General features: G+C 35.9%; 1 protein-coding gene across 5 annotated transcripts in view; it reads left to right on the top strand.

Moving 5' to 3' along the window:
• Positions 1 to 15,055, top strand: part of TP63 (tumor protein p63) — a 221,784-nt gene that overhangs the window by 118,975 nt on the left and 87,754 nt on the right. For 2 of the 5 annotated variants that reach the window (XM_012640202.1, XM_012640229.1), the window contains exon 1: positions 6,128 to 6,307. The exons of the other annotated variants lie outside the window; for them this stretch is intronic. In XM_012640202.1, coding sequence (XP_012495656.1) covers positions 6,266 to 6,307 — 42 coding nt within the window. In that variant the 5' untranslated portion in view covers positions 6,128 to 6,265. Of the gene's footprint in view, positions 1 to 6,127; positions 6,308 to 15,055 lie in introns of those variants that run through there. 5 annotated transcript variants of the gene reach the window in all.

Below are 15,055 nucleotides of genomic sequence, written 5' to 3'. Positions count from 1 at the left end.
AAAAAATTAGCGGAGCATGGTGGCACATGCCTGTAGTCCCAGCTACTCAGGAGGCTGAGGCAGGAGGATCGCTTGAGCCCAGGTGGTTTGAGGTTGCTGTGAGCTAGGCTGACGCCACGGCACTCTAGTCTGGGCAACAGAGCCAGACTCTGTCTCAAAAAAAATAAATAAATAAATGAGTTTGATACATATAAAGTATCTTAGAAGAGTATCTGACTCATAAAAAATACAAAGAGAGACAATCTAAACCCTCTCCACCATTTTACCTTTTATTTGAACATTTGTACAAATAAAACATTATATCTTGAGAGTAACTATAGGACAGAACTCATCACTATGCCCGTAAGGCTTACCCATTTTTCAGAGCCTAGCTGGTGACCCTAAGATGGATATTATTTAATATCTTGCTTTGGAATTTAGCTTTAGACTAAAGAGAAAATTGATTTGGTGAACTAATTTAGTGGCTCAGTGGCTTCTACAGATGCTAATTCATGTTGCCTGTTTGAGGCAGGAGGGGAAATCACTTCACTCAAAGCATAGAGCTTTGTAAGTTACTCAGTGTGTTCTGTTGATCATCCTTTAATTTAATGGTAGCTGACATTAAAAAGATCTGTTTGATTTTGTTCTGCAGCAGCTGGGAAAGCCCCAACATTTCTTAGCTTTCACACAGGTTCTAAAAACCCCAACCTTTTTTGACTATTCAGGTTTATTATGCCGACAACTTTCCCTTTTGACAAATAATTATTGAGGGTTTGAGATACTGAGCTTGAATTGAAAGCACTATTTTTTCTCTATTCCATTTTAATTAGATACGGTATTCTGATTCTTACAGAAAAGGCATCTTTGTGAGATACATGTCTGTCTCATAATAAATACTTTGGGAAAGGAATCTCCTGTTGAACTTTCTAGTTCTTTCCTATAGAATTCTAGAACTGTTTAATTGAACTAATATTTATTAAGCTTCTAGAAGACTAAATGTGGTATGATGAACAGAAATGTACTTTGACTTCAAAAAGTTCATAACCTAGAGGGGGAGACAGTTAAGTATACAACTTTTTCCACTGAAAGATAGAATTTTATTACTGCTTTTATATATATTCATATAAAATAAGAGAATATTTGAATTCAGGTAGGGGATTGGAGAATTCCTCACGCAGGTAACATTTAAAGAATCTGAGGCCAGGCGCGGTGGCTCACGTCTGTAATCCTTGCACTCTTGGAGGCTGAGGCAAGAGGATTGCTTGAGGTCAGGAGTTCGAGACAAGTCTAAGCAAGAGTGAGACCCCATCTCTACTGAAATAGAAAAATTAGCTGGGCATGGTGGCATGTGCCTGTAGTCCCAGCTACTTGGGAGGCTGAGGAAGTAGGATCACTTGAGCCCTGGAGTTTGAGGTTGCTGTGAGCTGGGCTGATTCCACAGCACTCTAGCCTGGGCAACAGAGTGAGACTTTGTCTCAAAAAAAAAAAAAAAAAAAAAAGAAAAGAAAGAATCTGAAAATGAATATATCAGGTAAAGAGAATGAAGGCATTCCAAACTGAGGGACCAGATTGAGCAAAGGGACAGAAATGGTTAGCTGGGGCCAGCATGTAGAAAGAAGAATGAGTGGATTATAAGGAAGTTGAAGCCGAAAGGGTGGTTTGGGGACAGATTTCAAAGGGCCTGTCTAAATAGTTGGTTTGGTCCCATTGGCATTGGGGCACCCTGAGGAGTGACATCGGAATCTTTAGGACAGATGAAGTGATGGTGAGGAAACTCTAGCAAGGAGGGGAGAAAGTAGAGACATTTCTGTATATTCTTTTTTCTTTCTCAATCAGTTAGATTTTTGGTTAAAACATAGAAGAACCGATAAATAGTTGGCCCCGCATATCTGCTGGGTTTGCATTCACAGATTCGGCCAACAATGAATTGAAAATATGCAGAAAAAATAAAAATAAAAAGTAAAAATACAACAATAAAAATCATACAAATAAAATACTGTATAACTATTTACATAGTATTTACATTGTATTAGGAATTATTAATATAGCTAATATAGAAATTACTTAAAGTGTGTGGGAGGATGTGCATAGGTTATATGCAAATACTATGCCATTTTATATAAGGGACTTGAGCATTAATGGATTTGGGTAGCCATGGGGATCCTACAACAAATCCCCCCATGGATAACTGAGGGACAACTGTTTTTAGAACCAACTACACATTCCTTTTTAAAGTCTCAACTGTTGCTATAAAAACAAGCCATCAATTTTTTATTTCCCTTAATAAATAACTACCTAATCCTAGCCAAATTTATCCAAGCCCTTGGCATTTTCTAACCTCACTTTACTCTCAGTTCCATAGGAAAAAAATCTTCTCTTGGAACCCATTATCTCTATTACTCAGCTTCAGGAAACCTAACCATGTCCCTTCATCTATACCTGCCTCCACCCATTGGATGCGGACATAGATCCAAGAGCACAAAATCACATCCATTTCTTAATTTCTAGTATTTTATAGGCACTGTGTGTTGTTCCCTACCAAACTTCACACAGCAAGAATGAAGAGTTCAGACAAATATTTTCTGTGTGCCAAGGATTTATATACGTGTTTAACTTTCTCACATAGAGATAGAAAATTGAGCCATTGATATTTGGTTTGGGATTTCAAATCTAAGAAAAATATATATTCAATAAATGATGAAGATCAATTATTTTTTGTGGGTAGGAGTAGATCTTCCTTTGTTTCTCACACAAATATAAATTCTGGAAAGTTAAAATATTTTCATATCATTAAATTCAAAAACCATGATATGATATTGTAATATGTTTGTGGAATTTTATAACATTGGGCTGGGAAAAGCCTTTCAAACAATGTTCATAAACCAATGTCATATGGGAAAAATGGTAAATTTTACTATGGAAAAAATTATCATTTTTCTACACCAAAAGGCAAATCATAGTATCATATGCAAATCTGAAAGACCAGACATAAGATACACATAAGAACAAATACACATGCAAGCACATATGTGGAAAAATATTTACAGCACTTATGATAAAGAGTTGAATAACTATTAAAGAAGGATATTCAATAAAATGTTAACATTTTGTTATTTCTGGAAAGAATATATGTTGATCCCATGTCTTGGATTTATATTCCCAAAGCTGTGGATTTACAGCAGTGGCATTTTCATCCAGGGGCAGCGTGACCCCTAATTCTGAGGCCATGAAGCCTTAAGAAGTCTGGGGAAGCGGCTGAGAATGGAAGGGCATATGCTCTTAACAGAGTTGTTCTAACTCCTCAGGACTTGGGACATTCACTTAAAATCCTTGAATTTGTTTATTTATCTGTAAAATGTAGATAATAATACCTACATCACTAAGTTGTTAGGAAAATTAATGTACATTACTAAACATTTGAGTCCCTGTGTAAGCATCATTCCAAGGTTAACTACAGAGAATTGTTACTTCTTTGTAACCACCTGCTTAAATCAATGCATTTTTATACCAGGTATTTACACTAATTCTGAAATCAAACATTATATGATGTACTTGAATTAGCTCTTTTATGCAAATGTTTGTGTTAAATTCAAATTTATATGGACTATTAGCTAATTTTTCATTGTGAGGATATCTTAAAGCAAAAGACATGTGGATTTTTTTTTCCTTCAATGAATTATTCTCTTTTCTTTATGTCATTTAAGTATCTTAAGTATCTATGCAACTTGACTGCTTCAATTGTACAATATGGAGATGAGCAAACTGAGGGACAAATATCCAAGTAAAATAAGAGAAACATGAGTAATCCTCTAAATCACTTCCCTGAATTCTGGACAGAGACTCTTATCTTTGTAATGGTCTTTAGAAATCATTTAGTTCTGCCCCTCATTTCACAAATGAGGAATCTGAATCCTGAGTGGTTAAGTAACTTGCCCCAAGGGCACAGAGCTAGTTAAAAACAGAGCTGGCAACAGGGCCCATATCTCTGAACTCTCAGTCCAGTGTTCTTTCTCCTCAACTACTTAAAGTTCTCAAGTAGCCTTGGTGGATATATGGTTCTAGATTTTGTCCGGAATCTTTGCAGATATGTTAGAGACCATTGTCAGATTTGATTGTGCTAAAGGTCGAAGTGGTACACAGAAGGACTTTGACTTTTTCATCCATCAAATCCCACTGAGAATCTTTTGACTTTTGTGCACAATGAAGTTTGTTTGCATTTTGAGTGTATATCATCAACACTTGAGACTGTGAGCCCTAGATTTAGGTGTTCAAATGGTTACATTATCCCATTAGTGTAAAAAGCAATCCAATAATGACTTTCTGGGGCAGTTGTGCTAATAGCATTTCCTCTAGCATTGATTCCCAAGCGTGACTCATTCAGAACTGTCGAGCAGGCTGTATAAAATCCACTTGGGCTGCAGCCGTGGAGAGACTGATTCAGTAGATCTGGGGCCACGTCCAGAAATCTGTTTTTAAAAAACACCCAGGATGATTCTCAGAGTTATCCAAGCTTTTGCACCACAGGAATAGAGCACAGCTTTAAGGAGCAACCATCTGTTTTCCACTATTGACCCTTAAGCTGTCAGTGGGTGTAGAATTTAAATACACGGTGCAAATAATTATACTGCGTTTCTTTTTTGTCTTGTAGCCAGTGATCATTTGGTTAATTACAGGTAGTAAGAGAGGTCATGCTTCCCAATATTTGAGTGAAGAAACAAATGTTTTATCTGACGTAAATTTGTAGTGTTGCAGAGTATTGTCATATTCTTGGATACTTGAGATCAAATTATATTATGGGAGATTTTTCTTGTAAACCAGAAGGCATTATTACCAGTAATTCAGGGATCTTAAAATAAATATCAGCCAACGATCACATCATCCTTTTATGGATGCGGGCATTTTATGGATACCAAAGTAGAAGTAAAGAGGAGGCAAATCCAAGGTCATGAACATATTTGCAAATTATTTCTGAAATTTATGTATTAATCTATTTTGGCTTCTAATCTTCTAATCTTTTTGTCTTCTACATTTTATAACAAATCTAAATCTAGCTGAATTACTAATACTCAGTAGTAGGAAGAGAATATTTTTAGCTAATTATATAATAACCATCAGGGTACATTTTATCTTCACTAAATCATGGTAACTGAAGCTAGATTCTACATGAATGTTCTTATGTATTTATGTAAATATATTTTAAGGCTACATCTCTAGGCTCAACTTGAAAAAATTAATATATTTTAAGGCAAAAGTTAATCTCTCATGCTTTAAGATTTATTCTATTAATCATTTAAATGAAAGCATCATGTAAAATCATCATTTTTATTACCCATCTACAAGAAAGGATATTACTTTTGAGCATTAATAAAAACCGGGTAAAATAAAGGAGAGAAAAGAAATATTCAAATAGATAAGCTTTTTTTTTTCCTAAGGGCACATTTCTCAGGATTTCTTTTTCCTGTACATAATATGGATGTTTACTTGTTTTTACAAGTTAACGGGACCAATTGTTTAAATTGTTTTTGAAACAAGCTCTGAAAAATCAAATGGCTTATGTTTGCATTGCTTGATATGAAACTACTGGCATTTCTCTGGGAAAAAAAAATTGAAAACTTTTCAGCTATCAAGCGGTGGATTTTAACTTTTATATTCATGAAATATAACAATGGATTTGAGTATTTTCCCCTATTTTCTAACTTTGTGTAATCATTCTTGAAACCCCGAATCTAGTTTTTTTTTTTTTTCAAAAAAAAGCCTACCAGAACTTTTCCTGAAGTTTTACTTTCCAGGTGCAAAAGAGTAAAATAACTTTCTGAAATGCCTTCTGTAAGTGGTGGTGGTGGTGGTACGGTTTGTTTGGGGAGATTTTGTTTTGTTTTTAAAAGAGAGTGCGCTTTCTTATGAAAGAGACAGGGAAAGTTTTACCTGTCTGTCTCCTGTTTTTTTTTTTTTTCTTCTTCTTTCTTTTTCTTTTAAAGATTGGTGATAAGGAATTCTAACTACTTAATGAGATGGGAGAGGCCTCACTCCATTGGAGTGGAGGAGTCCAGGTGGAAGTTGATGGATTGGACAGGTAAAGAGAAGAGTCCCGCCCCCTCATGCCTATAGTTGGGTATATATTAGGAAACCTTAAATTATGTACAGAGAGAGAAAGACAGAGAGGGACTTGAGTTCTGTTATCTTCTTAGTAGATTCATATTGTAAGGGTCTCCGAGGGGGTGGGGGGGCTGGCAAAATCCTGGAGCCAGAAGAGAGGACAGCAGCATTGATCAATCTTACAGCTAACATGTTGTACCTGGAAAACAATGCCCAGACTCAATTTAGTGAGGTAAGGATTTTAGATTTTAGCACTCCATTTAGAGATGCTTTTTGATTTTTATTTTTTAAATAAAAACTTACATATTTGTGGTTCTCGGTCACCCAACGTAATGTTTTTGCAACTTGTATATAAGAATCTCCTTTTCTTGGTTAATGTTTTCTGTGGTAGCTGTAAGATTTTTTTTTTTTTTTTTTTTTTTAAAGTAGGAGATAAAACAGGAGAAAATGAAAAAGAAAACAGGCTGGGTGACATTATGTATTTGAAGAAACCCACTATTCAGGAGTTTATAAAATCACTTTTTATAAGAACAGACTGAGAAAGCGGATCACATTCTGCTAGATACATTGAAATGACTACTCTGGTGGGTCTTCCTGTACCAGTTAGAGAAATTAGTTGACTGTGTCTTAACTTCTTAGCTCAGTTATATCTCCAGACTTCATCCTAAAAGCAAATGAAGCTTTTTTCAAAATAATCAGGTGAGATTTTTTTAAAGCCATCATTGTTTTTAATTATATCAATCCAGAGACCCATCTAAATCCAGAGGGGACTGTAATAATGTCACTATCATCTGGCGATTGACTTATCCTTTCACTGTGTGATGACAAATAAAGTTATGTTGGAGCAATGCATTGTTAAATATTTATACATGCATACATATCAATGTGTGTTACAGTGTACAGGATTTTATGTACGGAATTGATGACTTGCCTTTCTGATCTCTTCTCAACAATTTTGTCTTAGGGACTTAAATCACTGGGCAAAAGGATAAAGAAAAAAAAACTCCTGAAGAGACTGTAAGGCTTTGAGGAAGTTTCCTAAGGTTGAGGGAGGTCTAACAACAATATTAGTTTACATTCCTCAGAATAGGGCAGCTGTGTTGACACTAATCAGTTTGGGGGGGGGGGCTGTTGTAGAGAGAGAGAGTTCAGTGTTTCAGAGAAAATGCTTGCAGGTGAGTGCTTGGAAAAGTAGACTAGAGTACTCAAATTGAGCTCCTTAAAAATCAAAACAAAATACATAGTATTTGGGTGCAGACCGCAAAACGAAGAGTCGAGCAAAGGGCAGCAGAGCAGTGCCTGCACTATCGTATTGACCGTGCCATTGTCTAGACTCCTGAACTGTGTAAATATAGCAGGGGAAATATCAAGTTATCTAAAGAAGGAAAAGGAAGTGCCTATTTTTCTTTAAAACATTCAAGCAGGCTTGCTTGTCCTCAGTGGAGAAACTTGAGTTTCTTGTTTTGCTTTAATAATGAAAGTTAGCTTAAAATGTTACCAAACAATTTAAAAAAAAAAAGGAGATAACGTTTATGATTATCTTGTTGATTCTGTTGGATCCGATTTTGTACAATTTCAATCATTAAGAAAATGACCTGTCTGTCGTATCATATCTGACTTTGTTGTTATTCATGAGCTATTTCACACACAGTATTTATAAGCAGTCTAGGATCTATGTGTGTCTAAGTATAAAAGGGGAGAAGCAAAAGGTAGTTCAGAGAGATCTATAAGAAAAGTACAAGGTTGGTGAAAAGTGGCAAGAAATTATTTTCAAGCTACATATAATGTCATGAAAGAAAAATATTGCATAAATGCTGTGATTAGAGGATATTTGTAGGAATTATTGCCTTTTACGGGGCAAAAGAGTCAAGTCGTATCTGAGAATATGGCATCCTTATGATGAAAGAAAATGCCTTTGTATCGGTTTGAGTTTTTCAAACTTTAGGTAAATATGTGGTCAGAAGCTCAAAAGGCAGTACTTGTCTTTTTTCTGTTGGAATGCTGCTAAAGTACATGGAAAATAGCTATGAAAAAACATGGCTGAACTTCCTTACCTTCCTGCATCTTTTTGCATATTGCCTTCATGATTTCATATTCTTCTGCCAGTGTATGTACTATGTGATAACTTCGTGGCTTGATTTCCATTCTATTACTTAAGAATAACTTTCTTTTCTGTATAGGATAATGCTTTAATATTTAGTCCTCTGTAAAAATGCAGTTCTACCTCTGACTACATCTGCCTGGAACCACATGGCTCTGAGAATCCTGAAATTTAATACAAAAGTTATAGCATTTTGGGATTCGCGTTTATGAGTAACTTCAGTACAGAAATAGCAATCTACTATAATCACACAAGAATTGCTTAAAAAATTAGGCAGATTAAGAATATAAATGGCATACAAATTGCAGTAAGAGTGAAAATTATTTAAAAACTATAACCCATTCTGTGACTTCAAATAATCTGTGATAATTTCTTTGAATTGGTAAATTAAAAACAATAGAAGAAAACTATTTTTTTCTCTACTTCCTTTTCCACAACTTTCTAGTTCTTCCCTACCCCCAGGCCCTCAGCAGAGCTGGATTTGGGGAAGCCCTTAATGAACAGGACAGGGTCCGGAAGGGAGGAGAACCCGGGCAGGATGTAACAGGCAAGGCTAAAGATTCTACCCTTGGGTCACAGTGGAGAGGCCTCAAGCAAGCTCCACTCCCCAGTGCCAGGCTTGGAATGACACAGCCTCTGGGACTGGTCTCAGACTTGGAGATAGAAAGGAACTTCTTCACAGATTAAGTTTTAGTACATCTTTATTACCAGATAAACTGGACTTGATGTGTGTGTGTGTGTGTGTGTGTGTGTGTGTGTGTGTGTGTTGGGGGTATCTCAAACTCCTCCTTAGAAAGAGAGCTTTACTAAAATTCCCCATCGGGGGTTTTGGATGAAGAAGGAAAGATACTTTGGTAAATGGAATACAATATTTTAGAACAAAAATGAGAATTCAAGGTTTATATCCCGAAACCTCATTTTACAAATCAGGGTTAATGATTTTCGCTTTCTGTAGTTAAGAGAGCTACATGTATATGATTGAGATCCCTTTACTTAACTTTTTTCTTTTTAATAGCAAGGAAATATAGAATGCACTCTAAAAAGAGGGTTTTTGTGATTCATGGTAGATGTTCCCAAAAAAGCTTCCATGAAGAGCTGTTGTGCAAAGCTAGTTGAATGCGAGAATAAAAGTGCTGAGGCGGCAGTTTAAGTTCCCTAGAGTCCAGGTCATTGTCATTTAGTTGACCTCTTTGCCTACATGGTCAAGGAAAATAGTTTGTTCTATCCCAGTATTGTTTTTACTGACTGAACCTTTTTTTAAAAAAACAGGAATGATTTTTCTTTTCATAGTTAATTAAAGTATTGTCTTAAGCTTTCCCCTGTTGTTCTTCTGAGATGTTTGACATCACAGGAGAAAGCAGCACAGTGGGTAAGAAGCAGAAGCTGCAGGTTTAATTCAGGTGTCCGCCAGACCGTATTCCTCATTCCATGCTGTGGCCTTCGATTGTACTACTTGTTTTACAATTGGGTGCCCTAAAGCCCAGAGGGAACTGGGAGAAGGAGATCTTAGATCACAGGTCATAGATCATACCTTCCTTTACTACTATTGGGAAAAAAATGACTTGGTGATAATAAATCACTTATCGTTTACCTAGATAAGGAAAAGCATGTTTGTTTTGTTTTTTTTTTTTTGCTTTTTAGCAGAGCAGTGATCCTCAGCAGGAGTATGGGCAGTACAGCAGGAAGCATAAATGGATGTCTGGGTTATCTATAGCAACTAAATAAATATTGGTTGCTTTTTCATCTTCCATATTACATTCATTTTCTGAATACAAATTGCTAAAATTTTCTTAGATGATGAATATATACAGAATTTAGAATCTGTATTCTGCCTATAAAGGCTATTTATGTCTGAAGTCATGAGATCTGATGTTTATCAAGGAGGGATTTGGGATCAAACAATTAAGAAATATGTTACCATAAAGGTATCCCACCTTTGTTTGATGTACATGTGATTATTTTGGGGGGACCTGAAGTGGTAGAACAAAAGGGGCTAGGTAAAAATCCTTCCTTTTTAGTACCATTATCAAATTAAACTTTTTCTCCTGTTGTTTATTTTTTTAACTACTAATTGTTTTATGTCAATAAATAGAGTGAACTTAGATAACAAAGAGATACCTAGTGAAAAACAGCTTATTTCCACAATTTCCATAAAAGTTTTACTATTTTGAAGATGAAATATTTTCCAAGCCCAGTGGGCTCTCAATTTTCTTTTCATGTATGACAAGAAAAAGGTCAGATGACTGTTATAGTGTTACTGTCCAATGCCTATTTATTGGAGTCTACAAATGGTTTCCATACACTTTGGTTCTGGAAGAGAATGGTTTGAAGAGTAAAGGTGAAACGTTCAATCCAAAAATTAAGCTTTAAATCTTATTCCTAATCTTCTGTTAAGAACACAATTTGTAGGCCCAAGAAAATAGTGAAATGTAGCTTATTAATATTCTACATCTCTAAAAATTTTGTAATTTTTACTTATACTTTTTGGTTGAGTTGTACTTTATCAATATTCTTGAAAAGTAGTATTGAGGAGGAGAAACTTAGGCTGGAAGGACTAACTTTTTGTAAATAAATGTTTACTGAGCATCAGTTATATATAAGATGGTACATAGGATCTAAAAATGAAAAAGTTCTTACACTAAGAAGCTTATAGTTCATTGGAGAATGAGCCAGATATATATATATATATAGATACATAGTTATAATACAGAGCAGACCTTAAGTGCCACATGAAAAGTGTGGACAAGACATAAAGTGTCAAAGAGAAAGAGAGTCCCTTGAAGTAGGAGGATCAAGAAAGTCTATGTGTATATGAAAGATGTGGCCGACTTGGAAGGACCGATAGAACTTTCTAAGTCCTAGAAATATAAGAAGGAAGAAGGAATTCAGGTGAAGAAATAATCATCAGCAAAGGCAGGGAGTGGTGGGGGCGAATGCTGGTGCACTCAGAACATCAAATAGTTCAGATGCAACTAAAATTATGAGATAATTAGGAAATAAAGTTAGGAATGGCTCAGAGGGCCGTAACGCTGAGAGGAGAATACATTTGTTACGGTGGTATCAACAAGTCATGGAAGGAGTGGTGTCACTGGAGCTCTACTAGAGAGTACTAGGGGGGAAAATGGCTTTGCTCTAGACTGCCCGGAAGCATAAAAATGCATTATTCTACATTGCACATTGGCTGCCTGTTTTGTAGGCATATCTATCACTTATCTGGAACCTCTGGAAAGGTAGGAATGGATTGTTTTTAAAGTCTCATACAACTCATGTATTCTTTGCCCATAGCTCTCTTTAATAGCTGGGGTCCTTGCCATAGGTAAGTTGGAACTATTGGTCTTGTTTTGTCCTTATTTATGCCTGCTATTCCAGCATAATTATTAATAGCACACCTTTTCACTTTCAAAAGTGTCCCATTTAGAGGATAAATCATATGGTTGCTCTATAAATAAAGACCTTATTCTTTATTTCATTCTTTCCTAAAAAACACCACCTCAAAATAAAAAGTAGTGTAAATTTGGCTGTAAACCAGATACAACAATTTTGATATGCCAGCACAAACCATTTAGATTATTTACCCCCAATAAAGGAAGCATTTCCTTGCATCCCAACACTTTCTGAGAATGAATTAAATATAGTCACTAGGATAGGCACTGTGAGGAAAGCAGAAATGAGTAAATCACAGCTACTAGCCTCTGAAAATTCCCAATCCTAGGGAATATATAAGATGTTCATAAATGACTCCATTGTACAGCATAATTATTAAAAAATACAAAATTTTTAAAAGAGTGTAATGGAGTTTAAGCACTTTATGGTAAAGGTAATATTTCACATGATTTGAGAACCGGAATTCAGTTGAAGAGGGAGAAGAGGAAAGATACTCTGTGCAGAAGGTAGAAAATTAATAAAAATACAGGGGAGAACTGTGCCAGACCAGATGAAGGAGCCTGGTATATTGATTTTAAAAGAGAATGTGTTAATTTAAACACTGATATATATTCAACATTTATGTCAAAATGGAAGCTTTTATAGAAATAGTAACAAAAGATAATAGAGGCATTTATCTTACTAAGAGCTGGAACCCATGTGTGTTTTAAAAGCATGTACAGTGTTCAGAATTCAAGATTTAAAACTCTGACTGCGTGCTCTGGGAGGCTGCAGTGGCCTCCCTCAGGGAGGGAGAAAAATGAGACCACATGATTGCTTGGACTAGGAGAAGTGGCAAATTGCCTCTTCTCCTTCCTTGGACTTCCACAGAGACAGATATGATATCTTACCCTTTATAAGGACTTAATAATTACATTTTAAAATTAATCAAAACTAAGAACAAAATTCGGACTGATTCACCATGTTAATTAGGAGTTTACTTGTTAAATAGTCATCTTACAATCAGGACAGGAAAGCCTTTTTCTCTGGTCATTGCTCTAAATGCAAATAGTAATCCTGGAGCTAAACTGTGAGAGGATGTACCAAGTATAGCATTTGTTCACAATGAGAATCCCAACTGGGAAATAATAGAGCAGAAGGAAATATGAATGTCCCATTACAAAAATAAACAGCCCCACCAAATTAAATTAAAAAAACAACCAAACATTAAGATCTTGGTATCTCAAATAAAAATATTTGCCATCAAATTTTCAAATTTTATTTTGGGACAAGTAGTATACACACTTAATATTTAACATTTGAAGAGAAATACTGGGAGAAGACAGGTCTTTACCCACATTATTATCCTTTCCTTCCACAATCTCCTTCATCACTTCCATCTCACCCAGGAAGAAAATGTAAACAGTTGAAGAGATTAATGGTAGGGCAGATGAGGGTAGGCCATGTGTGTTGCGGGGGTGGGGTGAAGGTGAACCCATTGACTTGATTCAAAAAAAGCAAAGGGAGTAGACAGAAGGTCAAACAGGGCTCCATGATAAAACCAGAGACATCTAAGCCTGTGTCTCCTTTGTTTCTCTTTCTTACCAACCTAGTCCTCCACTTGCATAAAGTAGATTTTGAAAGTAGATTTTGGGACACCGTGTTATTGTCCCACAGACTCTTGGCAGACATTAGGGAAAACAGTGAGGTTCCACAAGATACCACATTGCTATACAACCTCCTTTGAAGAAAAGAAATAAGTAGTTAAATGAGGTGTAAAGTCTTTCCTGAAACAGTACTTTACACTTCCCTACATTTGATTTTTGTGTTTGGCCTGATACTATAGCAAGTCTGTGCTTTTCAAAAAGCATTCTTTTTCATTTTCTGCAAAAAAAAAATTTTAGAAATTTCTTATTTCTAAGTTTATTTCATGTTTGATAATGACTAACTTTATACACTCTCATTTTTCAATAAAATTGTTCAAGTTTCGTTTGCCAAATAAAAAGTGAAATTGGACCATTGTGTAGATTCTAGCTGAGGTGGCTTCACCAGATAATGTTCACCTCCCAATTTGAAATTCAGTAACTGGTGTTGAGATAGACCTCATGTTGGTTCTAGGTGGGGGAATAACTGGCAAGAATAAAACATTTCTGGAATGTTAGTGAACATGTATAGAGCGTAAATTGATATTTCATGCAAAACTTGTAATCTGAATTGCATCTTGTCTGTGTTTCTTAAATGGCAAAAAAATTTCCTTATAAAAGCTGAAAGAGGGAATTTTGAGTCAAGCTGTGGTGTGTTGCCAGAGGCGGAAATTTATGAAACGTTCTTGTCAGCTATTCTGGAAACACTACAAAAGAAATAGTTCTACTTTCTTATTGGTGCTAAAGCCACTAATAGGTGCAGTTTAGTATAATACCCCTATGAGAATTACCACCCCCAAAGTGAGCTTGCCTTGGAAAGAACTCTGTACAGGCATTTTCTTTTTCCTTTTAAGCTTGCGCAAAACACCCAAAGGGGCCATTTCCAATCCAGGCAGTGATCTTTCTCAAGTTTATTCTTTCTCAGATCACAGAGACAATGGGGAATATGCCCTGTTTACTCAAATCAGTCTGGATTAGTGTCACTCTATTGATGGAATCAGAATTAAAAGGAAAACCATTACCCTCTCAAAGGGCAACATCAGATGTTTTGGAAATGGCTTGATTACTTTTAAATAGACCATGTGAGACTCTGTCACCAGACTGAGGTTGAGGACTCCAAAAGATATACACAGAGAGAAACAGCAACACTGGGTGAGGCAGAAAGTTCTTCATGAGCCTCAGGTGTGGGAAATTATTTCAACAGACAATCTCAAAATGAAAATCAGAATAGTGAGATTTCAGAGAAGAGGACTTTTCTGCTTTCTGTCTTCACTTCAGTACTCCCCGCCGCCAAATATTTATCTCCATGTCAAATCCTTCCCAGTCATTGAGGCCCTGCTGGGGAGCAACTTCCCCTTTAAAAATTTCTCAGATTCCCCCATTCAAAATAATGCCTCCATCCTCTGATCTCTTACTTCTCTGTGTCTTCCCCATTCTCTCTGTGTGTACCAGATGCCTTTCCCTACTCTAGACCAAAGACTCCTGGAGGATAGAGGATGTGTCATATTTATATCTGTATCCTCTGTAGGGTCACTAAATAATATTCATTGAATGAAATGGGAACACGAGCCTGTTGCTATTACTTGAAGGGGTATCGTCAGCTAGAAATATGATGTATTGTATATACTTAAAAGGCTGTTTGTAACTGATGTGTACAAAAAAGTAAAGTGATCCCACACATTACACAAACTTTGTCCCTCGATATGTTCTGCAGGTAACTGAATCTTATGGTTTTCCTTGACATCTTGCAAATCATTTTTTGTTTGTTTGTTTGCTTTCTTAATGAGTTCAGTATTATTTCCATTATACATCAAGTGGTAAGAAAGTTTTTAAAAGACAGGGCAGTTTCTTAAGTAAGAAATGACTTGTACTC

Source organism: Propithecus coquereli, unplaced genomic scaffold, assembly GCF_000956105.1.
Source record: "Propithecus coquereli isolate 6110/MARCELLA unplaced genomic scaffold, Pcoq_1.0 Scaffold10, whole genome shotgun sequence".
NCBI lineage: Eukaryota > Metazoa > Chordata > Mammalia > Primates > Indriidae > Propithecus > Propithecus coquereli.
This window is presented reverse-complemented; position numbering and strand designations above follow the sequence as displayed.